Source organism: Chanodichthys erythropterus, chromosome 1, assembly GCF_024489055.1.
Source record: "Chanodichthys erythropterus isolate Z2021 chromosome 1, ASM2448905v1, whole genome shotgun sequence".
Taxonomy (NCBI): Eukaryota; Metazoa; Chordata; class Actinopteri; order Cypriniformes; family Xenocyprididae; genus Chanodichthys; species Chanodichthys erythropterus.
This window is the reverse complement of record NC_090221.1, coordinates 9,624,149-9,651,773: the sequence shown is the minus strand read 5'-3', so window position 1 is coordinate 9,651,773 and position 27,625 is coordinate 9,624,149. Positions and strand designations below refer to the sequence as shown.

General features: G+C 36.9%; 1 protein-coding gene across 5 annotated transcripts in view; it reads left to right on the top strand.

Annotated features, from left to right (window-relative positions):
- Nucleotides 1-27,625, top strand: part of dlg3 (discs, large homolog 3 (Drosophila)) — a 113,986-nt gene that overhangs the window by 49,853 nt on the left and 36,508 nt on the right. For 2 of the 5 annotated variants that reach the window (XM_067387251.1, XM_067387259.1), the window contains exons 2-9: nt 12,679-12,732; nt 13,136-13,186; nt 14,540-14,664; nt 16,440-16,609; nt 17,006-17,142; nt 18,217-18,361; nt 20,413-20,569; nt 21,506-21,652. In XM_067387251.1, the coding sequence (XP_067243352.1) occupies nt 12,679-12,732; nt 13,136-13,186; nt 14,540-14,664; nt 16,440-16,609; nt 17,006-17,142; nt 18,217-18,361; nt 20,413-20,569; nt 21,506-21,652 (986 nt within the window). Of the gene's footprint in view, nt 1-12,678; nt 12,733-13,135; nt 13,187-14,539; nt 14,665-16,439; nt 16,610-17,005; nt 17,143-18,216; nt 18,364-20,396; nt 20,570-21,505; nt 21,653-27,625 lie in introns of all 5 variants that reach the window. The other 3 variants (XM_067387301.1, XM_067387267.1, XM_067387243.1) reach the window with 2 other exon arrangements.

Genomic DNA, 27,625 nt, shown 5'->3' with positions numbered 1-27,625 from the left:
TTTCATTATTTTTGGCCAAACTCTCTCTTTTATTTATGTTCGGTGCTAGGGTAACCAAATTATAATAGCCATTTTAAGACCTGTCCTGACTTGATTGACACATTTTCCCAGATGCGTTAAAGCACTTGCAACATGTTTCTGCTTGTTCTAGAACAAACAAAAACAAAACGTCTTTCTGAGATCTTTCCTCTCTACCACATAGATTCCAGCTTCTCCGACTTTCCCCTTCTGGTGTCCCTGAGCACCTGTACCCTAGCGCATGCTTATGTTGGGTGCATGGTAATTAAGTCTTATTGATTGAATTGCAGCTTGGCTTATAAAACCCATTGAGGCTCAACAAGAGAGGATCTAAGAGAAGCTGCTCTTCAGTTTTAGTTTCCTCTATACAAATTCAGCATAAAACACTTTATGGACATCATCATAGTGACCCAAATCTGTAAGCTGCATTTAATTTAGATATGGAAAAAGTTGCACTACATTATTTGAATTTATCATTGTTTTTTTCCTAGCCGTAATCCTTTCAGAACAGACCTGCGGCCCATTTGTGGGTTCCAACCCAGAAGTTGAGAACATCTGATGTAGACCCTACTAGGTCTGCTGTAGTTTCTAGTTCATGAAGCATGTGAGTTATTCACACTCCAAATGGATTGCTCCCCCAGTATATCTTGCCTCGATATCAAGCACGATAACTTGAAGCACAGAGCACACAACAGAGCATACAGTATCTTCATGATGGGATGTCATTTAAAGGATGCAGTTGGAGCAGTATATTTGTAATAACATAGTATAACATTTAAAGGGTTAGTTCACCCAAAAATGAAAATTCTGTCATTAACTACTCACCCTCATTTCGTTCTAAACCCGTAAGACTCTTGTTCATCTTCGGAACACAAACTTTTTGATGAAATCTGAGAGCTTTCTTGTCCCTCCATTGACATCTACGCAACTACCACTTTGATGCTTCAAAAAGGTCATAAAGAGATTGTGAAACTAATCCATATGAATTGAGTGGTTTAGTCCAAATATTCTGAAGAGATTCGATTGCTTTATATGATGAACAGATTGAATTTAGGCTTTTATTCACATATAAACATTCAACAACACATCAGTTGACGCGTGTGAGAACCAATGAGATTCTTGTGTTACACAGTAAGTTTGAGCTTCCAAGATGTTTGTTCTCATGCATCAAGCAGGTTCGGTTGAGCTTTTGTTTATATTCACTGATCAGTGTTTATATGTGAATAACTACTAACTAACTGAACTAAACCGCTCAATTCATAGTTTTACGGTCTCTTTATGAACTTTTTTGAAGCGTCAAAGTGGTCGTCACATAGCTGTCTATGGAGGGACAAAAAGCTCTCAGATTTCATCAAAAGATCTTCATTTGTGTTCTGAAATTGAACAAGAGTCTTATGGGTTTGGAACGACATGAGGGTGAGTAAGATGAATTTTCATTTTTTCATAGTTGTATTATTATTTAAACAAAACACAAACATTAAAGGAGGCTTACTGTGTGTAATGTGTGTGAATGAGGTCATACAGTTTTCCAAATGAAGCCATTTAGTGCTGTAAAGCATGTTTTTTTTCTATAATTGTTTTGTCCTGTATAGAAACAAGAGCTCTCCTTTATTCAGAGCGTTATGTTTAGAAATGAAACTGATATGGTTTAAAATGTCAAGAGTGTACTGATACCAACATGGTCACACCCCAAAACTGAATGGTGTGGCACTGAATGGCGTGATTGTTGAGGCTTGCAAAACGGTGTATGATGCTGTGTGATTAGAACAGAAACAAATGTGCCTGGGTGGGCATGTTAATCGCACTTTGTGGCCAGAGCGGTCCACTGTCATGGCGTCGTCGCCAGTATATGTCCTGAGAGAGACGAACGAGGGAGGGCGGACTCTGCCCGCTCCTTCCAGTCAATGCAGAGGCCAGAGTAACTGTTGCCATAGTAACACATTGATTATTTAACAATTTGGATTTAGCGCTTGCCCTGGTGCTTGCCTTGATTCAGTGAGAGCCTTTGTCGGATTGCGGTCCCAAGGGTCTCTGGCCAAGTCCAATTAGGAAAGCCTGACAGGGGCAATTGCGCAGAGAGCTAATGCAAATTCACTCCTCTAATGAGCAAACTGAAGCTACAGCAACAGTTACAATAAATGAGCTGCCTATCCAGAGTATTGACTTGAGATACAGAGACATGTTTATTCATTGATTTTCCTAGGTTGCAACAGATGGAGACAGATCTGGCAGATGAGCCATCAGTGGACATACATGGAGATATTACAATTTGACAGCAGTTCTGTAGATGTTACAGAGATTTGTTAAACCTCTGGTATTGTTCATTTATGAGTCACACTTGTGTTGTTTGCGGTCAAAACAGCTGAAATTATTTTTGTTTTCAGTAAAATCTATTTAATATATTTTTGTTCAATTAATATTTTTATTTTGTATTTTGAGAAAATTTTGTTACCAATTAATATTTATGCAATACTTATGATCAGTTTTTCCCATTGAAAAAAAACACTATTTTTTCTATTTAAAAAAAAAAAAAAATGTATTAAAGCTGCATTTCATGTTAAAATAGAGACAATGCCTTTAAAATCCATTTTTTTAAGGCAGATTAGTATAATCTGGTTGGAGTAAAAAAAGAAAAACATCTGTATTGCCATGGTGTAACCTAGTGTTGTCACGATACCAAAATTTTAACTTCGATACGATACCCAACTTAAATATCACGATACCGATACTTAAACGATACTATGGCAAAACCCTAAAACAGCAGGAAAAGTAAATAAATAACGTATGACAGTGTGCAGGCTGATAATTCTGGATTTGAGCTTCATTGCCATGAAGTTACAGATTTAATATAATTTTTAATGTTTATTATTTTCATGCTCAATAAAATTTTAAATTATTTGCTGTTATGCTTTTTTTTTATACATTTTGGTGTTTTTGACAGTAGATTATTGTAAAAAATTATATTACTGTAAATAATTAGAGCAATGTTATTAATGCATAAATTGGTTTAAAATAACTGTATATACCCTTCACATATTTATATATTTTTAAATTAATTTTATTTTTGCAACCAGATATCACTTATTAAACTAAAGACCTGTACACACCGGGATGAATATCGCACGCGTTTATCACCAGCGTTTTTCGAGACGTTTTTTGTGTTCACACCCAAACGATTTTCACTGGCAATGCGCAGAGTGAACGTGCAAATTCACTCCCTGACAGTATGTGGAGCTTGTGCTGAACGGTAGTGCAAATAAACATATTTATGATATTAATAAAGATAAAGAAGATAAAAATGCAGATATTAAATGGCATACATATGAGAGATGGTAGTCAGAAACGGTAGTAAATAAACATATGATATTAGTAAATTTAAAGAAGATAAAAATGCAGATATTAAATGGCATGAGAGATGGTAGTCAGAAACAGTAGTGCAAATAAGCATTTATGAAATAGACATTCTCAGCTATATTTCTTGAATGTAAAAGAAAAAAAACCCCAGCAAAAATACAGATATAATACACATCTATTGGTATGGCCAAGAACTGGCAGAGCACCCATAGCGTGCGTCTCAATCAGGGGCCGGTTGCATAAACCACTTAGACTAGTCTTAAAATTTAAGACACTTATGTTTTTCTTGAAGAGTGGTCCTAATTTTTTAAAGTCTGTTACATAAAAAGGTAGATTGGTGTAATTTGAATTGGAAAAATAACATTGATTACCCCTTGGTTAACTGCAAGTTGGTCAAACTAGTTCTTAAGACACAGTCTTAATATAGTGACTAAGTTTATGCAACTGGGCCCAGCTCCCTAGTTCACTAGTCAGGGCACTGATCAGGGAGTCGGCCACATTCATTTAAATGGTATACTGATACACAACCTAGGAAGCTAGGGAGCTGTTTGAGACGCAGAGATAGTTTGTAGTCTTCCTCGTCTACTTACTTTCTCTTCGTCGTCTTGTGTGCTCGGCAAGACTGTTTTGTGCTTGAGCGCAACTAAGTCGTGTTTTACTGTAACTTCAGCAGCTCCAGGCACGTGAACAAAAGCACCAATCTCATTGGTCGGCCAGTTTTTAACGCGGCGTGTCAAACAAAAAAACGAACCCGAGGCGTTTTTTAAAAAATGACGCTTTTATGCCTCGCATTTTCGCGTCGGTGTGCACACTCACATTGGCGCCCGTTGTTTAGTCACGAGGCGTTAAACGAGGCGTTTGAGAGCATAAAAATAATGCTGGTATCACATTCACTAACCTGCCGCTCTTTAAATTCTTTGTACAAATTGGGATGTTTGACGGCAAGATGCTTTTGACTCCTTCGTTTGCGTTACTTTGTAACATTTTTTGCAGACGGGCTTTGTGGTGTCCGTGGGCTTGCCTTGGCTGTCGGCAATGTAAGCCAAATAATGTCATATTTTGCTTCGTGCATCTGCTTTCTCAACAATTTGTGGACGGTCTGCAAGAGCACCTGTATTTGCAACCATACCTCTCGTTTCGTCACCAGTTGAGAGGAATAAACACGCACTCAATGTGCCTTAGAAGCAGCGCGCTGCACGCACACTGCCCCCTGCTGTTGAACATTAGGAAATACAGCTGGCACTCAAAGTACCGGTACTAATAAAATAAAGAACCAGACCATTTTTAAAAGCAGGGTATCGCAATACCTTTCTAGTACCGGTATATCGTACAACACTAGTGTAACCATTAGATTTCTATATAGCTCTATAAAAAGGGGCTCTATTGTTGTTGTTTTTAGACATAAAAACATACTTTTATTATGTTGTGGATTTGAATATATATTTAGACATTCTCAAAGACAACGTTTTGTCAAGGATTATGTATTTTTTCTTTAAAATGTTGATTTGAAGTGTCAGTTTTTCCATTAATTGTACTACAGTCAAACCTGAACTCAGAGAAAGAGATATACATATATACATATAATATCAAAATTCAATAAAATGTAACAAATTGAAAAGGAATTCTTTATCAGAGCTTTATCAGTTTGGGTCTGATCTGATTTCAACCTCTTATTTGAGATTTCTGGCTCAATTTTGCCATATTGTTACAACCATACCAGTTCATTTGTGTGGGAATAATAGTGTTGTGTGTGTGTGTGTCTGTTTTCCTGATGTTTAGAGTGTAAGCCCTTCTTTGCTGTTAGTTTGTTTGTGGCTGAATTATTGATTTTATTTCAAGCATTTGCAAAAACTTTGTGTTACAGTCACACCAGTTCATATATGTGTGTCTACTCGGTGGAGTGTGTCTGTTTTGCAATCTTGATATTTTAGAGTGTCATCCCTTAACTGCTGTGTGCTTTTTTTTGCATTGTGACTCATTTGTAGATTGCACCCCCTAAAAATTGCTCTCTTTTTTCATATTTTTTGTATTTCCCAATCAATGTTGGTCATTTCTGACCATGAACAACACAGGTGTGACTATGAGTTTTGTACCGTTCTGAATCTCAGATGAAGTAGATTTAAAAAAATTTTTACATATCATTTTTTTACTGTCTAAAATGACAGAACAACACCAGAGGTTTAAGAAAGACAAGAAGCCAGAAAAAGAAAGACAGAGTTTGAAAAAGTAGACAATGAAAGTCAAAATGTGTTTACAGCACTTGGAAAGGATGTTCGGATGCAATGTGCTTGCTCGATTACGCGTGTGTGTTGCAGCTGGAGATAACGGAGCAGTGACAGCTGGCTGATAAAAAAAACAGCCTTTAATGATTAGACATTGAATTAAAAGGAAATTAAGGGATTTATTGTAATTTAATCCAGATTTGTCTAATCCCTCTCGTACCCTTTATACTTTCCCTTCTGCCACATCTGGACACCCTCCAGCCTTGTGCTGTTTGTCACTCTTTCTTCCTACTGTCTCTCTATTCTCACCTCTCTCGGGCCAGTCTTATGTGACTGCACAAGCGTTTAGAGGTCTTGCAAACATCTGGAATCAGTCAGGCTTCTTGTCCAGTGGAATCATTTTTTCAAGTAATAAAGTATGTTTTTGAGATGTTTAATTCATAAAATTAATATTAATTAAAACAATTAATTCATTAAAAACTAAGGCCTCATTTACACTAGTGCATTTTCGTTTTAAAACGCACAAGTTTTGCTACGGTTACACTACTCCAGTGTTTTCAACCCCCGAAAACAAGAGACTTTCGAAAACATTGCAGAGTCCGTTTTAGTTTGAAAACGCCAGCGTTGCATTTTAGTGTAAATGGACCAAACGGAGACTCTTGAAAAAGATGGCATGGCTGCACGTATTCTTGACAACCGTGTGAACAATAACAGACTGAACTGTAATCTTTGCTGGCTTTATTGTCATTTTAAGCAGCTATTGTGCAGTTAAACTTTGAATTTTTTTTAATACTGCAGCTGCCTACATGCGCAAGAAGCAACTGCCAGTGTGCATGAAAAGTCATGTGATGTGTCATGAAGTGTAGACGGAGATCGTTTTAAAACGAAAATGCACTAGTGTAAACGGAGCCTAAATCCATAAAATGATCCCATAATGGAACCCATAAAATGTTCTATATATGAAGCGCCTGACAGAACCCTGTAAGGTTCTATATAGAACCGTTTCTTCTGAGAGTGTGAGTAAATGATGACAGAAGTTTCTTTTTGAACTTTGAGGTGAATGTAAGCTGTATGATTAGCTGTGGCTAGCCTCCGCCAGCTGTGGCACCACTTGCTCACCTGCCCCTGTCACAGCGATTTGGCTGGCTCAGCTGAACCTTCAGACCCGGTCTGCTCAGAGCATTAAGAGACTGTCACTACCGCTGCTCCATCATGCTTCTCATAGTTGTGCTTTTTTTAAACATGAAAAACCTTTGTATATACAGTGCAATCTGCATGTTGTTTTGAATATCTCACTTCATAACAATTAAACACATCTCACTGCATAACAATGGGCAGCAGCAGTTGTGTAGGGTGAAAAAAGGATTAGAGGCTAGAAAACAAAATTCTGTATAACTTTATCCCAGAGAGCCCAGGGCTGGTAACGCCCCTATATGACTCCACCACCTCACCTCTCCGTCATCCCTCTGCTTTTTAATCTGGGATAGAGAGTTATGAGCAGTGATGGTATAAGCCTCTCTTCAGGACATGGACACTTCAGGTCACATATCGCTGTCTCGTAGCTCAGTGATACCGCTGCACATTCATCCACCGGCTCCTCCAAAGACAGCAGCGGCATTCTGGATTACTGCATCTGAGATTATTATCCTCCTTTATCTCATTTGCTTATGTTTTATGATAGAAACACAGAGATTACTGCCCATATCCCCTAGCCTAGACCACGACGATGGCTTTTGCTGATGGGTTTAAGGGCCAGATAGCGTAGGAGGTCTGTTGTGTTATTACTGCAACACATTTCATGCTTAATTAGCATCTGGAGAGTTAATGGCACTGTATGGCAGGCTGTACATTCACCTGTTTCCTTGCATCACATTCTCTGTGCTGGAATGTCTCAGTGGATGAGAGAAGAAGGCGGCACTGATTTTATAATACGCTTCGGCCTTGTCTTTGGCAACTCTGTGCTCAAACGTGCCAATTTGCAGCTATGCATGAGTATAAATTCATTGTCCAAGATGTTCTTACATGGTGTACAGATACATTATTCAGACATTTTGCCTTATGTAATGCATTTTTGCAAGTATACAAAGGGACGTTGTACTTGTCAGAGGCCTTTTCATAAACAATCAAAATGACGTTTGACTGAAAACACAATGCGGAAGATAAAGTGAGTTAGTTCCTTTTATTATTGTAATTGCTTTCGGGTTATGTTTCCGATTACAATTCATATACAGGCTGAATTGCACACAGGTTTTCACAGATGTGTCTTTTTTTGTCAAAGGGCTCTAACATGTTTTTAATCCTGTTTTTGAAACTGTGTAAATTCAATTAGCAATAACAAATAGTGTGAAACATGGGCTTTTATAGAGTGTGGTGTGAGGTAGACTTTAACTGAGTTGATGATAACTGTTGATGACTACCATTTTTAAAAAAATAAATGCTTTTAATGAACAAGGATGCATTATATTGGTCAAAAGTGACATTTAAAAATGTTATAAAGTAATTATATTTCAAATAAATGATATTCTTGAACTTTTTTTTATAGATTGAAGAATCCTGAATCATGGTTTCCACAAACATATTAAGCAGCACAATTTGTCTGGCTATCACCAGACCAAGCTCAATTTAAAATTGAACATTGGTCTGGGGAGTCTGTATGTATTTTCTACTGCAAAAGAGGCGTAATCAACGAGCATTATTCATGCAATTGGATAGTCCTTCAACCAATCAGATTCGGGTGACGTACTTTGCAGAATGACGCGAAAACTCCAGACAGGTTTAGTTTGTAATCTTTTGTAGCATTGATCAGCGGTTCAATGCTACAAAAAAACAAAAACAAAAAAAAAACATGAAAGTGAGTGGTATTTACACCCACTCGAGCGATTTGTTTGCTAAACTAAAGAAGTCATTCAGCATCGTCGAGAGGTTAAAAGGAATTGGATTGGCAGTCGTGCTTGCTGTCGCTTCTCTATCGTCATCGTGTTATACCCACCAATAGCGAGCAAGGTGGATAAGGCAGTCTGTGATTGGTTCCCGCAAAAGTTTAACAGAAGCAGTAGAAATGAATGTACGGGTTTCCAGATAGAGTTGCCGGGCGAAGTCAAATCGTCAAAAAAAAGTCAAATCAGATCAGGCTGGGTTGACACTGAAGACTGGAGTAAAATTCAGCTTTGATATCACAAGAATAAATTACATTTTAAAATATAATAAAATAGATATTTATACAACTTTGAATAGATATTTTAAATAGTAATAATTCACAATATTACTGTATTCACTGTGTATACTGTACTGTATACTGCAATGCTGTCTTGATGAACATACTGTAAGAGGCTTTCATAAACATTAAAAAATCTTACAAAAAAAAAACAGACTTTTGAATGGTAGTGTGTTACCTCACAAGACTAAATCGATCAGTTGAAAAATACTTCACTCATGAAAATTATGTCATTTACATTCCAAACCTGTATGACTTTGTCTTCTGTGGAACACCGGAGCATACATTTTAAAGAATTTTTCAGTTGTTTTGTCTACATGGTAAAGCAACAAGTCAGTGTGTTTGAAACGTTGTTTTCTTCAAATAGATAAAACATTAACTGTTCTGTTTAAGATGACACTACCCTTCTAAAATCCATTCACTCTGACAGAGTACATAGTGTTTCGTGTACAGTAAGTACACACTGTATAGTACATAGTGTAGTGTATAGTAATCATTTGGGATGCAACTAGGATCAGTCAGCATTTACTGCTCTCAATATGTAAATTATAATGAGATTACTCACATTCAGATTTCCAATACTTTTTACACAAAATGGCATCTGGTGCTTGTGCACACAAACAAGCGATGCAAAAGTCTTGTAATATTGCATATGCTCACCAATGCAGACTCATCTATAGAGTAAATTTTAAGAGCAGGTCTTTACTCAGTCTGCAGAGATCTAGATGGAGCTTATGCTGCACTAACCTCTCACACTGGAGAGATAGCTGTACCTGAGTGCCGCCTGTACCTGTGAGGACCTGTCACGAGGATGGAAGTGTCAGGTTAAAATAGAGGTGGTGACGTAGGAAGCGCTTTTAGAATATGTTCTTGTAACTCAAATGGTCTTTTCAGGTCTTTACTGATTCAGAAATTATTCAGGGTCTGCATCCGAAACGCAATCAGCCACAGCTGCTGTGACAACCAAAGGGAATGTGAGGGGGTGAATATCTGTGCGATATATACGTAGCTGAATGTTATGTTATATGTCTGCAGTAGTCCTACCCATGCAAACAATGTAAATTTAGCAGTCAAAGTGATCTTAAAAATATGTTACAAGTTATGCCAAGGCTACTAAGAGAGGTAAATTGCATGCATATGTACTGCAAAATCTTTTTGTCTTGTAGTTTTCCAGTAAAAATATCAAAATATCCTTAAAGCAAACTAAATTGAAATTAAAAAAATTAAAACAATGCGATCTTATTTTAGTATTGTTTATATACTATTATAGTATTTAACAATATTTTGAATTAGCTTTTATTTTTATATTTTCAATTTTAATTTGTTTTAATAATTTTGTGTGCACAATTTTATTATTATTTTTTATGTTTAATATTTCAGTTTTAGTAATTGTAGTACTTCAACTTAGTTATTTAAGTTAGATGACAAGACAACATTTCTAATTTTTTTAAATTTAAGTTTTTCATCTAATATTTATATTTTTATTATTATTTTATTATAATACTTTACTTAAAGCCTTTGCATATAATGCATAATAAAAGTATTTGTAGTGCATTAATTATGCCTTTTAATGCACCTTATAATGCATTGTATTGTCTCATGAATAATTGTAACCACAGTTATAATACATTATAATACACCTTTAAAAAGTCTAATGCATTAAAACACGACAAACAACCAATTCAGATGTAACAAGGAATCTGTGAATGTTATAATGCATTTTAACTTTGGTTACAGTTATTTATGAAAAGATTTAACGTGCATTATGAATACCTTTATAATGTATTATACATAAAGTGTTACCACAATTTCTAATAGTTTTTGTTTGAGTTTTAGTTAACAGTAACAACACTGAAAAGAACATCTCAAATTAAGTTTATTTATGATAGAAACATGAAAATAATAATAATAATAATGTGCCGATTGGGTAAAAAAAAAACCCACAAAAACAAACTTCAAGTTACATTATCTTGCACAGATTTGTTTCTTGTTTGTAAGTTTGTCTCATTTTACTGGAAAACAAGATAAACTGATTAGTTGGCAATGTGTGTGGCTTGATTACAAGAGTTCTATGGGATTTAGTATCAAATGTAGTGATCTAGTGCTTCACTCCAGGGAAGGAGAGCTAGTGACCATCTCCTCTACTGGTCAGCCGGCGGCCCTGTCAGCATCACCTCACCACAGATCAATCAGATCAATACTCACAAACACAACAAGGTTTGCATGTGAAAAGCCATGAATGTCAGTTGGTTCACTGCCTCAGTTCATCCATATGTTTTGTTAAGAGCATGGACTATTCTATGGATACTACCTTAAATTACAGGATGACATGGATTTGCACATTCCCACCTCTTTGTTATACATTAAACGAATAGTTTACAAAAAAGAGTCACTTCCCCCATGTCATTTGACACTTGTATTATTTTCTTTCTTTTGTGCAACACAAAATGAGAATATTCTACAGAATGTTTAAGCTGCTCTTGTATATGAATATAAACAGTGACTGTCAAACCCCCAAAAGCATGAAGCACTTAATTTTTTTCTCTCTCAAAAAACAGACAATGGTAACCACAAAAACTTCAACATTATAGAAACTCATTTGAATGTCAAACATGACAGCATTTAAATACTAACCAGTCTTTACTTTCACTAAACAAATAAACAAACAAAACACTTAATTTCAACATTTATTCTCCTTATCCAGTCCTATGCAAAACATGCTGGGAACTAGAAATCCACTGTCTAATTTTCAAAGTTATCAAGAGTGTTTCATTAAGTTACTACTACAAAGAAATTTGAGTTTTAGTTTCATGCAATGAAAAACTACATTCAAAGGTAATGTAATGATCAACATTATTATATCAACAGAACTCAACAAAATAATGTTTGCATCTTAAAAAGTTTAATTTAAATAATAAATTTGAATTTTTAACTTGCAACCATGCATTTAAGTTGTGGTAATAGGTCCCCTGATATGCTTTTTAGAGTGCACTTTTTAAGTCATATGGAGTACTCTTATGGTGCTTTTGACCTTTTTAGAGCTTGACAGCCCTATGTATTTCTCCTTTTGTGTTACTCTAAAGAAAAAAAGAGGTTTGGAAGGACATGATCCCACTTAGCATTCATTTTGAAACTATTTTTAACCAAAAATAAACATAAGAATAGCCAAATTATTATCTAAATTGTAAGACTAAATGTACACTACCATTCAAAGGTTTAGGGTTGGTAAGATTTTTTTGAGTTTTATATGCTCGTGTAGGCTGATTAAAACAAATACATAAAAAAAAGTAATATTGTGAAATAATATTTCAATATGTTTTAAAATGTTCAAGAAACATTTCTTATTATTATCAATGTTGAAAACAGTTTAAAGATGCTGTGAAAACTGATAAACCAGAATTCTTTGATGAATAAAATGTTCAAAAGAACAGCACTTGTTTGAAATAGAAATCTTTTGTAACATTGTGTCGATTTCTTAAAAAAAAAAAAAATCTGACTGACACCAAACTTTTGAGCGGTAGTGTAATCGTATCCATGCTGATATTCATGTGATATTGCTTAAACATGAAAAATGAAACTAGCCGGAGGGGAATAACACACATAGTACTGTCTCTCCTCGGCTCGACTGCAGTTCTCTTTCAGCGGCAGACCACAGGCCGTCTGTAATCTTCACACCTCCAGTCCTGTCCTCACTCTTCCCCCTGAAGCGTCACATCATGGCGATGATGTACCGTGCTCTGTTGAGACCCACTGTTCCCATGGCATGCATTTATTGTCTCCTCATGTCTGCGTGTGTGTGTGTGTGTGCGTGCATATGTGTGAGCCGCCAGCCTCACACACTGAGGTAATGTGCATCTCTTCATCTCACAGGCAAACCCTCCCCCCATCATTGTGAACGCAGACTCACTGGATGCAGGCCCTTATGTAAGTATCTGCTTCATGCTCTCAGCACCTCCAGTAGCGCCTGCCTGCCTGACTGCCTGCCACGTGGAATTATCCCCCTCAGCCCGGCCAAACCTTTCCTGTTGTACATGAGATAATAACAATAAAAATATGCAGAGATTAAACCACAGCAGATGTGGCTTTAATGCCGAGTGCAATTATTATTTAACCGTTATAATGAGTAGTCTTTGACTGTGTTTATCAGCCCTATGCCTTGTACGTGATTCATACCTCTTATTTTTATTGTGCTGAGTTTATTGCGATTCTGCTTTACATAATTAATGATAGTTGTGACCCTCTTGTGTATAATTTGTTGACATTACATCATTCCTAATGATTCAGTTTATGAGTCTGTTTTACACAATTTTTCTTCTGTCTATTACAGGTGAATGGGAGTGATGGCATGTATAAATATGAAGAAATCATTCTGGAGAGGGTAAATATGATTCATCTATTTTATATGTCTGTTATTTTAGGGTGTCTTGTATAACTTGCCAAAACTTGCCAATGCTACCTATGAGGACCTGGACACTAGATGGCAGTACATGTTGAGCTTTAGGCAATGTAATTTACAGCTATATTTTCAAAACTGATCACAAATCATTAGGGTTGTAAATGGCAATAAAAATAATTTGATTTAATAGGCAAAATCGTCATCTTGCAATATTGTTAATCTAAAAACCAGCTAATTCGTTAACAAACATTACACGTTACATGTTTAGTGAGGTGCTGCTGAATGAAAATGTTACAGAATTGTAATGAAGACTCGACACATTAAGAAATACCTAACCAAACTGACATGAAATCCTTAATACATACATCCAACATGTAATTGAAAGGTGTGATCACTGGAGATATGATGCTGAAATGAGTGTCTGTCAGTACTGAGTGTAGAACAGTTGTCAAACCTTTAGAAACACATAATATAAATGATAAATTCTGATAAATTTATAGATATATTGAATTCTTTGTAGATTACTATTAAATCAGTAGGTTTAAATGACAGTTGAATTAAAAGTATTGGTATGAAAATGTACCACTTGTAAAAATACCATGCAATTTGTTAAAGCACAGGTGCTGTTCTTATCTACAAAGAAAAAAAATGTCCTTGAGAAGAATGATCATGGTTTTAACATTGCAAAGTCTTTTCATACTTGAAGTTTGTTCAATGCAAATTAATCTAATTCTGTCTGCGAAGGCCATTCATTAAACAGCAGTGGATGTTGGATTTGGGTGCATCTCTGAGCTTTCAGCATAATCGCTGGGCTGTTCTCTAAGTGCCATTTCTGCACCCTGAGGCCTAAATAAACTATGTTGAGATCTCACACGTTAAAAGGTCCGTGGGTGTGTAGCTTCTTTAGTGGGAGCTCTTACAGCGGCTCTGGAGCATGGAAGGCTCACTGGGATGTCTTAGCTCCACTCTGTACTAGTTTGCTGCGACCGTCGCTCATTAATTATAGAAAATAATAAAGTGAAGTCTTTTCTCAGCTGTCTGCTTTAGGGCCTGTCTTTTGAGATGTGACTGTCAGACAGACCAGCCTGTTTCAGCTTTTTGGCATTGGAATGAAAACAAGAGGTGATGAAGTATGGAGGGAGGAAATAGGCAGAAGCGGATAATATTTTTGGATTCTTGAAAAGCACACCAAACATTTCATAAAACTGTCCATGCCTTGCTGGTGTTTACAAAGTATTGAGAGCCAGGTGTCTTTCGAAAAGCAGATTCGCAAATCTTTGTGAAACATCTGCTTTTCTTCATCTATAATATTCTTCTCATGTATGTCACTGATAGGGCAACTCTGGCCTTGGGTTCAGCATTGCTGGAGGTGTGGATAATCCACATATTCCTGATGATCCAGGAATCTTCATCACAAAGATCATCCCAGGAGGTGCCGCTGCCATGGATGGGAGACTAGGGTGAGTGATCCGTCTCTCAGGGTCTAATATTCATTTTGCGCTAGTCATGCTCTGTTCCAAAACCTAGTGAGCGGCCTACATAGGCAGTATTTTAAGGTTAGACATCTTAGGCATCTTAATTATGCTGTTCTAGTTTGGCCAAATTCTAAGACTGCATTGCATGTGTGAAATTGTTTTTGTAAGCATTTTTAGGTTACACTTTATTTTAAGGTGTCTTTGTTACACTGTAATTATACATTTAAGTACTGAGTAATATTAAGTAACTACATGTACTTACTTACTATAGGGTTATGATTAGGGTTTGGTTTGGTTTAGGGTTAGTTGCATGCAATTATGCATAGTTATTACTATAGTAACTACATGTAACCTATGTAACGATGTCACTGTAAAATAAAGTGTCACCCATTTTTATCCTATTATAGTTTTAGCTTAGCAACTAACAATGTAAGCTTAGCAACATGCTATTGCCAAACTCTGTTGAAATCAATAGTGAGTTGAGTGCCCAGCTTTATTTGTGTCATATGGAGTTGCTGTGTTTATACACTCAAAAAAAATGATTTTTGATGATGTTCACTTTATTTAAACTATTTATTTTGATTCAGCACCATTGTATCAGGTTTCTGGTTTAAATGTGATTGATTCATGTTAAATTGACTTGAAATGACTACTCTTTGACTTAACTTGATGTTTTCATATTGAAATAACATGTTTCAATCAAGTAAACCCAACCAGGACTCAATCAAACAGAATTTTCACTTCCCATCATGCTTTGCAAAGGGGCTGAACTAGGAGTGTAAATGTTGAAATAAAGTGTTATTTTAAGCAGTTTTTAGGAAGATGAGAAAGACTTTTTAATGTTTACTGTTCTATTATGTTGGTATTTAAAAGTTTCTGTTAATTAATAGTTTTAGGGTTACCATTGTGGTGAATTGTTGCACTTGTGCTTGGGTTGAGGACCTGCTAACAAACTTACAAATTACTTTAATAAGAAAGTAATCACTGTGGTAGTGCTCTGGGTTGCATTTCTCAAAAGCACTGTAAACCTATGTTGATTGTAAAACCTTTGCCACCAATGGACTTATAATCAATTTAGGCTTTACAATGACATTAAGGATGAATCCAGTATCGCATCTAGATTTCTAACACAGAACATCACAAAAGTTATGTAAATCACAAAATTAAACAAGAAGAATTAATTGTAAAAATCAATGTATATGAAAACAATTTATTTTTATTTATTTATTTATTGCTTTTTATTTAATTTATTTTAAATGAACACAATTGATTCTAGTTTTTAACATGGTTGATTCTATTGGATTTTACTTGTCTCAATCATGTGGAGCCACTGTCCATGATTGAATTGAGTAAGTTGGACATAACTATTTTACATAGATTCTTCCTTAGTCAGTTGTTTTGTCAAGCTGTGCCCAACCATAGTAAATGAGTTGAATCAACCTTGATGCATAATTTCCCCATGCAGTTTTTAATGTGCATTAGCCATGTATAAGTTTGAAAGTGACTTCTGAGGGGTATCACTTCATGCATCACTATAGTAATGACAGTGAACAATGGATTTTTTGTGACCGTACCTTATGTTGAGTGTTCCAAATTGGGCAGACAGCAATTTGGATGATCTCTTAGAAGGAAGCTGGGCAGCTCACTAGGTTTTGGAAATAAAGTTTTTTTTTGTTTTTTTTCTCTCTCTCTCTCTCATTATAAAGTTATACATTCATTAATTCATTGATCATGACTTTGAGCTTTTTCTTGTGTCTAAGGGTAAATGACTGTGTTCTGCGGGTGAATGATGTGGACGTGTCAGAGGTTGTGCACAGCAAGGCAGTAGAGGCTTTGAAGGAGGCCGGCCCAGTGGTCAGGTTGCTGGTACGCAGAAGACAGGCTCCTCCGGAGACCATTTTGGAGGTCAACCTACTCAAAGGGCCGAAAGGTTAGAGGAGCTAAATGTGCACCTAAATACATTTGAGATACACACAATAGAAATCGCTGTTATGTACAATATCGCTATTATAGCAGTTCTGAATTATTTTGAACTTGTGTTGAATGCGGAAATATTGAGGCATTTAATAATAATTATAGTTAAAAGTTAAATGAATGTTGAATGTCAAAATTGCCCCTATTTACTTCTTGTTCAAAATACGTCAGTGCACATTTTTCATAACATTTAATTTCTTTTCATTTTTTTCTCATTGAATTGCCTGTTTCTCTTGGAAATATGCCACATTAAGGATATAAAATGGGTTGTGAGTGTTGACTTCATGTTGACTTCAACCTCAGAAGATCTGATTTCCTAGTTAAAAATGTAACTCGATTCCATTCATTCAAGGTCTTGGCTTCAGTATTGCTGGAGGTATAGGAAACCAGCACATCCCGGGTGACAACAGTATCTACATCACAAAGATCATCGAGGGTGGAGCAGCACAGAAAGATGGACGTCTACAGACAGGCGATCGCCTACTAGCTGTAAGATTTCACCTGCACACATGCACCTGTGTACTTCACTATATATAGAGCAAACTCAGGCAATCTGGTTGCATGCATTGGAACATTTCATATCTTTGCAGGACCTTTTTTTAGTTAATTATTTTATGCTTCAGTGACCACAGACACTGTTGTAGGCTGTTATGTCGTATTATAGACAATATATCTCATGTGTGAAGGTTTATGGGCCACAGTGTGATTGATGTGCAGCTGAGCGCAAACTCAAACAAGGACACAGCTGTGATAAAGAGAAACACTTGCATGGCACACAAGTGCCAGGGACTGAGCAGGCTTTGACATGGTCATAAATGTCATAATTAAAAGGCTACGCATCAATCATGGCAGCCATAACTGTAGACATGTAAAGTGTGCCTTTACTTCACTTTCTTTTCTTTAAAATTATGTATTGATTCTGTTGGGGAGCTTGATTTTCTGAACAGAGTGCCCTAGAGTTGGTCAAATTGTAATTATGTCAAGTCTGAGATCAAGTCATTTTATTTGTATTTATAATGTACATTTATTTATTATTTTCTCTTAAATTTATGCTGCTTGGATTTATTGTGGGTGTGTTTAACATTGATAATGCATGTTATTTAAAAAGAAAAAAAAAAAACTCCTTACTAGTCACACCACCGAAATTTGACCAATCCGTTGGCATCTATTGACCAGTGAGTATTTCAGAAGTCAGTTGTGAGTCCAATTCGCTATATACTCACATTTCAAACCGACTTGACTCCTTCCACTCCCTCAGAACAAACTGGACACATTTCTATCTGTCAAGCACTCAGCTTTCTGTAGTGTGTAGGTGCCCTAAAGCTTACAAAGGAAGAAGTACTGCGCCTTTCCAGCTTCCCCTCCCTCTCGTCCTTCCTTTTGTGACCGGACGGCTGAGAGCCGGAGAATGGAGCGCCGTCGCCGATTGTGGGGCCATCCAGCCTCCGCTCCAGTCGCTTCCTTCCCACATCTTCAAATGTGCAGTCGTGAACATTCTGAGTCACGCTTCAGAGACCAGCCGATGTAACATGCGTGTGTGTGTGTGTGTGTCTGCCTTCGCAGGTGAATAACATTATACTTCAGGATGTGCGTCATGAGGAGGCTGTGGCCGCCCTGAAGAATACTTCAGACATGGTCTATCTGAAAGTGGCCAAGCCGGGACCAGTACATCTCAACGACATGTACGCCCCACCAGACTACTCCAGCAGTACGTACCTTCTTTTGCTGATCTTCATCAACCCTATGCCCTTACTAGCTTTAAAACATTCCTAAACTGTTTAATTTATAGCCCAGGCACATGACTATTTATACTGCATTGATAAACGTGAAAATTACTTTGTGGTTAGGTCAATTCAAACATAACCTACATCCCTATCGGCTTTTATCTTGAACCCTGTAATGAAACCGAGTGGTGCAGTGAGTGAGTGCTGTGGAGTTTTGTAACAGCACTGTAGTGTAGCAGTGGGCGCTGTTTTCAGACACCCACACACACTGCACTGCTGCTCCCATCACAGCACCAATCCCTCCCTCCCACTGAGAGACGAGGCTTTCGCACAATCCACCTGCACAAATGCACACACAGCGGCCAAAATTAACTTTTTACCGCACCTGCCATTGGCGGCTGAATATCTCTTATTGGCCATGAAACTGTATTTTGCTTTTTTATTAAATATATATTTTTGTTAATTGAATAGCAGTCACAATAAGATTATTTAGCTGTTTTTTTTACTTTCATATTCATGTCATATGTGACCCTGGACCACAAAACCAGTCATTAGTCACACGGGTATATTTGTAGCAAAAGCCAACAATACATTGCATGGGTCAAAATTATTGATTTTACTTTTATGCCAAAAATCATTAGGATATTAAGTAAAGATCATGTTCCATAAAGATATTTAATAAATTTCCTACCGTGAATATATCACAAATGTATTTTTGTGTGTGGATATGCATGGCTAAGAACTTCATTTAGACAACTTTAAAGGCGATTTTCTCAATATTTTGATTTTTTTGCACCCTCAGATTCCAGATATATTAAAATAGTTGTATCTCGGCCAAATATTGTCCTATCCTAACAAACCATACATCACATACATACATACATACATACATAGATATTTATTCAGCTTTCATATGATGTATAAATCTCAATTTCAAAAAATTGACCCTCATGTCTGGTTTTGTGGTCCAGGGTCACATATACGAGATGAATCAGTCTCTCAATAAAAGTCTCTCAATGAAAGTGCACCTATGACACTGTTACTCAAGTCAATCATTTTTGATGGTGTAATCCAGGAATATTGCACATACAGTGCCCTCCTAAAGGCAAAGTGGGATTATGGACAATATCAGCATGAATTTTTATCCTTATAATTTGCAATTAAAACCAGCAATAAGGGTTTTCTTTTTGATTAGATGATAAAGGACATACACTATCGTTCAAAAGTTTGAAGTAATTAGGTTTGTTGTTTGTTTTTTGAAATAAATAAATAAATAAATAATACTTTTATTCAGTTAGGACCCATAAAATTTAAAGTAAAAGTAAAAACATTTACTATATAACATGGCAAAAGATTTCTATTTCAAATAAATGCTGTTCTTTTGAAAGTTCCATACATCAAAGAATCCTTAGAAAAAAATGTATCACACTTTACATAAAAATATTAAGCAGCACAACTGTTTTCAACAATAAAAAATGTTTCTTAAGCGGCAAATCAGCATATTAGAATGATTTATGAAGGATCATGTGATGCTGAAAACTGGAATAATGATGCTGAAAATTGAGCTTTTCCATCACAGGAATAAATTACATTTTAAAATATTTTGAAATTCAAAAACAGTTAAATTGTAATAATATTTCACAATATTATTGTTTTACTGTATATTTGATCAAATAAATATAGCTTTGGTGAGCATAAGACTTCTTTCAGAACCATTAAAAACTTACCAACCCCCAAATTTGAAATGATAGTGTATATGCACATCACAATCAGGCATGCTTTTTGGCAGCTGTGATTCCTGATAACTGGATTAAATCTGGGCCAGGCCTCATAGTCTGTGTTGTCCCTTATCAATAATCACAAAATAAGGATTTATGCTTATAAGGTCCAAAAACCTAGTCAAATTATCCTTTTATCCTCCAAACTATGTATAATGAGGTCCTGAACACACATCTTAGAGATGAACTTGTCCTCTGTAGTTACCTGGTGAAATCATCTGCCTTTTTTCCCTTTACTGGTCTCGGCCTCCCTCCAGCCTTTCCCACCATGGTAGACAACCACGTCGGACACAACTCTAGCATGGCCTACATGGGGGGCATGGAGCCTAAACCAGTGTACCAGCCACCCCAGGTCACCCCCTCGAGGTACTCCCCAGTCCCACGGCACATGCTGGGGGAGGAGGACTTCACCAGGTCAGAGTCAAGAATTTACTCATCTATTCACTTACGGTCACTCACTTCTTCACTCTAGGGTTCCCACGGCCATGAAAACCTGGAAATATCTGGGAATTTTAACATTTCCAGGCCTGGAAAAGTCATACAAGTAGAAGTTTCTACAGCTAATATTGTTTTTTAAATACTTTGGCTCTAAAATATTGAATCATTGTAAATAATAAAAAATCCCTGGAAAGCAACTGAAAAATCATGAAAATGTATTGGTCAAAAAGTGTGGGAACCCTGTCACTCACTCAGATGTCACTTTTCAAGTGCACTCATGCACAAATGGCAAAAAGCAGCACTTGCATGCCAATATAAATATATATTTGATTGGAGGTGTACATTGATTTTTCACAATCTGTGCTACAGTTCTTCAGCTTTAGTTGTCTAATTTCTTTTTGGCAATACTGTTCACATTTTATGATGTAACTGGGCAAAGATAGAACAAATAAAAAAGATTTTAAGTAGGTGTCGAGTGTGGGCTGAAGAACGTCTACGAGGTGTGTAATGCCTCTCTGTGGTGGTGTGTTTGTGAACATTGCTTTAACGCAACATGACTGGGTGAATATAGTCTCCAACACAAATCCCAACACGGCAAACAAACACTCGGGGTATAAGAGATGCTTCTGGCATGGGGTCAAATGTCTTGAAGTTACGGCCACTGTTGCCTGGACATGAGATGGGATTTACCTCTCCGAGCATGGAGTCCCTGGAGCCTGTGAGTCAGCCTGGATCCCAGAGCTGACTCGTCCCTCTCTAGCCATCCAGCTGAAGGCATCCTCACTTCTGCATGTGTGTGTTTGTCTCCGTCTGTGTGCATGTGTATGTGTCTTCATACTGTATGTCTTTGTCTGCTGTCTCTGTGTGTCTGAAAGCGCCCCATTTACTGTGTGATTTCTGTACCCCCAATAGGGCCGAGCCCATTTACAGTGCCATCCACAAACCTCATGGGGACACCAGCCCTCCCTCCCCCCATCTGTGCAGCAGGGGGTCTGGGGACGTGGGTTGCAGCCCCGCCCCGCCTGCTCTGTGTCAAAGCCTGGTCCCGTACACCGGCAGGTACTAACCACTGCTTCTCGCTCTGCCTGGCTTAGCATAGCATAGCATAGTTAACCTAATAGTTACCCCCTGCACGACCACCATCCTTCCCCCTACCTCAGGTCAACCTGCAGTGTGGCACAGGTAAGGTCTTGAGGCGAAAGCAGTGTGGGGGAGATGCCACACGTGTGGTATTAAAATCCTTAAAGGCATAGTTCACCCAAAAATTAAAATTATTCTATGATTTACTCACCCTCAAGCCATCCTAGGTGTATATGATTTTCTTCTTTTAGACGAATCAGAGTTATATTAAAAAATATCCTGTCTCTTCCAAGATTTATAAAGGGAGTGAATGGTGCATTTTTTTAAGTCCAGAAAAGCACATCCGTCCATCATAAAAGTAATCCACATGGCTCCAGGGGGTTAATAAAGGCCTTCTGAAGCGAAGTGATGCGTTTTTGTAAGAAAAATATCCATAATTCTAATTTTATAAACTGTAATCACTAGCTTCCTTTAACGTCTGTCCATGCTTTTTTCCACGTATGACGTAGGCGTAACGTAAGCTTAGGTGAGAGTAGACGCCTCTCGGGGTTCAAACTAATAGGGCTGGGCAACAAACTCAAGCTCCTCCAACATTTCTCTTCAAAAATTCTCTTTTCATGACAAGTGTTTTGATTTGCTCTATCCTCTGCACTTCCGCGTTCGTCAGTACATCATGCGTCAGGTCAAAGGTCACTCTTCTGCCGGAACTAGACTCGCGTACAATCGTTACCGGAAGCTAGTGATTACAGTTTATAAAGTTATAATCATGGATATTTTTCTTACAAAAACGCATTGCTTTGCTTCAGAAGGCCTTTATTAACCCTCTGGAGCCGTATGGATTACTTTCATGATGGATGGATGTGCTTTTTTGGGCTTCAAAAAAATAGCACTGTTCACTCCTATTATAAAGCTTGGAAGAGCCAGGATATTTATATTATAATGTAACTCTAATTGTGTTTGGCTGAAAGAAGAAAGTCATATACACCTAGGATGGCTTGAAGGTGAGTAAATTATGGGATAATTTTTTTATTTTTGGGTTAACTGACGATTTAAAGCCTGCTTATACCAACACAAACATTCGGCACAAATAATTGGTCCAATTTTCGCATACGATTTTTCTGTTCAGACCCCGGCTGAATGAAAATTCACATTAACTCTCTGACTTTAGGTGGCGCTTTTAGAAAAGCAGAAATTCCCTGGTTACTCCGGGACACAAAGCACTAAGTTACTTTACATTTCTGACACCCTCGTCATGGAGAAGATAGGAAGTCAAGCGGTATTCGAAAGTTTTCAAACAGCCGTTCAGATTTTTGTATTTGTTATGATGTTTGTCAAACAATAAGTTTTACTTATCACTGTTACTTAGCAAAATACTCTGTTCGTGAGCGCCACCAAGTTGTAGTTTTATGTAACAGCAGCGGCTCTGGGCATGTGGTCAAAAGCGTGAATCCTGTCGGTTGGCCAGATTTTATTCACAGTGTGATGGAAAAGAGATGGCATTGACAGCATGCGAATATTCATGTTGGTCTGAACAGGTGTGTTAACAGCCGTCCATTCAAATTAAAATCACACCGAATTTCAAACCAAATATTTGTCTTGGTGTGAATGGGCCTTTAGGTGCCTTTAGAGTCAATAGAGTCACAAACAAATCTATCACGTTTTCAGTGTGCACATTTTTCAGGAAGCTCTTTTTTCTGTCAGTTAATTTAGATCACAGACTGTTCATTTTTTTAAGAGATACTTTACCCAAAAATGAAAATCCTGTCATCATTTACTCATCACGTATCATTTCAAACCTGTATGGAACATAAAACCTGAAAAATGTGTTTTTATTTCTCCATACAATGAAAGTCAATGGGGTCCAATGTTGTTTGTACCCCAATGACTTTTAAAAATATATTTTTTTATCTTGTTCTACAGAAGAAAGTCATACATGTGAGTAAATGATGGCAAAATTTTCATTTAATGGACTTAAAGGGTTAGTTCACTTTCAAATGAACGCAACGCCAGTTTATTACATTTTATTCGTAACTTGAATACGGAAGATATTTTACTTCATAACTTGTTAAATATGGATACATTTTTTTACACAAACGCATCGATTCGCTTCAGAAGGCCTTTATTAACCCCCCGGAGCCGTGTGAAATGTTTTCATGATGAATGGATGTGGACGGAGACACTTTATTCAGCTCATACTCGTTTGGTAACTCTTACTGCCATTATAAAGCTCGGATGCATCAGGATATTTATTAATATTTCTCAGATTGTGTTCATCAGAATGAAGAAAGTCATATTCACCTAGGATGGCTTGAGGATAAGTAAAGCTTGGGGTAATGTTCATTTGAAAGTGAACTAATCCTTTAAATCTTGCAGAACCTACAGTAAATAGTTAGTACGTTAATACGTTTTAATCAAAACAGTAAAGTTGTTTACAAAACAGTTAACCATTTTAGGATCTATTTTTTTATATGTAAATCTAAAATAAGGTGATAAATAATGCCAATAATAGAGTGCCCCAGGGATGACGTGTCTTTGTAGGCCAACCCGGAAGTTAGCGGCGCACTGGTTCCCTCGATGCATTTTTCCCATAGACTTTTGGAAAATCGCAGAAAATAAGCTCTGTGTTTAACAAAGGGTTATGACACTTACACGTTTTGTCTATCAAGATAATCTTTACAAGTTAACACAACATTTATAGATTTTGAAGCCTAAATAAAGTGGTCAGATACAAAAGGCTAACAGTAGGCTATAAACGGACTACAGCACACCATGATCAATGTCGTCACCACCAAATTTCCTCAAACTGTATTTAAAAAACAACTTTATTTATAAACATGCTCGCTGATTATGATCTGTGCTGTTATTAAAACTTGTAGCAAAAAACCCATTCAAAAAACCCATTGACTTGACGGCATTGGAACCGGAAGTCCTAAAATGCTAACTCGCTTCCGGATTTTGCCTACAAAAATGTGTCATCCCTGAGGCACTCTATTATATTTTGTTGAGGTATCATCCCACACTGATCCTAAAAGAAAGTGCTAAAGTAGCCTACTATTGCCTTTTTTTTGTTTTGTTATTAAAACTTTGAAAATGCTGTTAAAATATACTTAAGAAGCCTGCAGGCTTTAGCTTTGTCTTCATTTGAAAAACCAAAAGCACCCCAAACTCCCCCTAATTCACACCCTGCCCATTTTGTACCTATGTTTAATCTCAGGTAGTATGCGAGTTTAAACCTAAGCCATCATCCTTTACTAGCCCATATAATGTCCTGGTGTTTTGTGTGCTCTCTGAAGCAGTCGTAGTCTGAGTGATGTACTGTGACTGGCTGTCTGGGATGGGTATCATCTACTTAATGTACCACTACGATTGTTGCTTAATCCTTGCATACTCACTGTACTGAGAACCCTCACTCTACATATTAATCTTAAGCACATAACTAGTCAACAGCTTATCATGACATGAATGACACCTTATGCAGTTTACTGAAGAGTGTATGCTATTAGCAGTTGGACCTACAATGTTCAGCTGGTAGAATCCATAGACTTACATTGAAGGACTAAAGCTGTATATGTATTTTTGTTTGCCTTGGGCCAGTAAGCAACCACCCTAACTCCCTAGCAACACCCTAGCAAACACATAGCAATCCTGACAACCTTAACACTACCAATTGCGTTGCAGTACCCTGCCCTTTTGCATGTGCTAGTACCACACACATTTTATTCAAAAATTGTAATAAAACAACATTCTACAAGTGTTGGATGGCATTAGACAATATGATTGATTTTTGTTTACCTTATATTCAGAGCTATTCTTCCACAAGTGTGTGTGTTTATGTGTGTGTGTGTGTTTATGTACATATTTTTTTATCCTGGTGTCACCGTGGGGACCTAAATTGAGGTCCTCATGGGGAAACAAGCTTACAAATCATACAGAATTATTATTATTTTTTTTTATTTTTTTTTGAAAGTGTAAAAATGCAGGAAGTTTTCTGTGATGGGTAGGTTTAGGGGTAGCGTTAGTGTAAGGGGATAGAATATACAGTTTGTACGATATAAAATCCATTACATGTATGGAGAGGATAGTAAACCAGACGTTTGTGTGTCTGTGTGTTTGATTATGTATGTAGTTTAACAATACTGACCTCCCACCTGTCTTGTACATGTACAGTACAGTCTAAAAGTTTGGAACCACTAAGATTTTTAATGTTTTTAAAAGAAGTTTCGTCTGCTCACCAAGGCTACATTTACTTAATTAAAAATACAGTAAAAACACTAATATTGTGAAATATTATTACAATTTAAAATAACTGTGTACTATTTAAATATATTTGACAAAGTAATTTATTCCTGTGATGCAAAGCTGAATTTTCAGCATCATTACTCCGGTCTTCAGTGTCACGTGATCCTTCAGAAATCATTCTAATATGCTGATTTGCTGCTCAATAAACATTTATGATTATTTTCAATGTTGAAAACAGTTGTGTACTTTTTTTTCAGGATTCCTTGATGAATAGAAAGTTCAAAAGAACAGCATTTATCTGAAATACAAAGCTTCTGTAGCATTATACACTACCGTTCAAAAGTTTGGGGTCAGTAAGAATTTTTATTTTTATTTTTTTGAAAAGAAATTAAAGAAATGAATAATTTTATTCAGCAAGTATGCATTAAATCAATCAAAAGTGGCAGTAAAGACATTTATAATGTTACAAAAGATGAGATTTCAGATAAACACTGTTCTTTTGAACTTTCTATTCATCAAATAATCCTGAAAAAAAATATTGTACACAAATATTTTGTACAATTGTACACATTAAATGTTTCTTGAGCAGCAGATCAGCATATTAGAATGATTTCTGAAGGATCATGTGACACTGAAGACTGGAGTAATGATGCTGAAAATTCAGCTTTGCATCACAGGAATAAATTACTTTGTCAAATATATTTAAATAGTACACAGTTATTTTAAATTGTAATAATATTTCACAATATTAGTGTTTTTACTGTATTTTTAATTAAATAAATGTAGCCTTGGTGAGCAGACGAAACTTCTTTTAAAAACATTAAAAATCTTAGTGGTTCCAAACTTTTGGACTGTACTGTATGTTTATATGTTCATCGGTTTGTATACCAGCATTGCTGGAGGTGTGACAAAGACTGGAGCGGTCACCCAAAGATTTATTATTCTCCAAACACATAAATACACACTCATGGAACCTTCCAACACAGGAATGTTTTGGCTTCTGTTGCAGTTATGTAAATATAAACAGTAGGGCCCGCTCTTACCATAAATGTATAGGGAAGTGAGAGGTTGATTCTGCAGTCAGACTACAAATGAGTAGTGGTGCACATTCCTGAAGCTGTCATGATTCATTTGAACGGGGGAAAGCAGGCCACAAACACACACAGTGTGCTCTGCCAATGCCCATCACACACATAGATAGACTTAGACAGTCTGTCATAATGTGCTGACATGAACACACACTCCCTTTGACACGTAGCCCAAACACACACACACACACATACACACACATACAGTATAAAGGCACAATATTTAAACCTACACAAGGCTACACCTACCAAAAAACATAAATAGTGTTATATTATGCCACTTTGCACTTCACTGTGCCCAAACTAAGCTGTCAAAGTTAGTCTGAACCTTATCACAAACACCCTGGAGGTCTCCCCAGAGGCTAATAAAAGTTGTTTACAGGCGCATATACTTTGTGTTGGTGTACAGTGACAGTTCACTCCTGGAGGACTGTGTGTGTGTATATATGACTGAGTCACAGGAGAGACTCAGATAGGCCCTCTGCCCATCTGTGCTTACCCCACACTAGCATGGCAGTCACAGACACATTTAGATCCCTCCATCTGACCCAGTACACACTAACGGCCCCCTGGCTTCTTTACCAGCTGAATATATTATGGAGATTCGGGGAAGATCTACCACCCA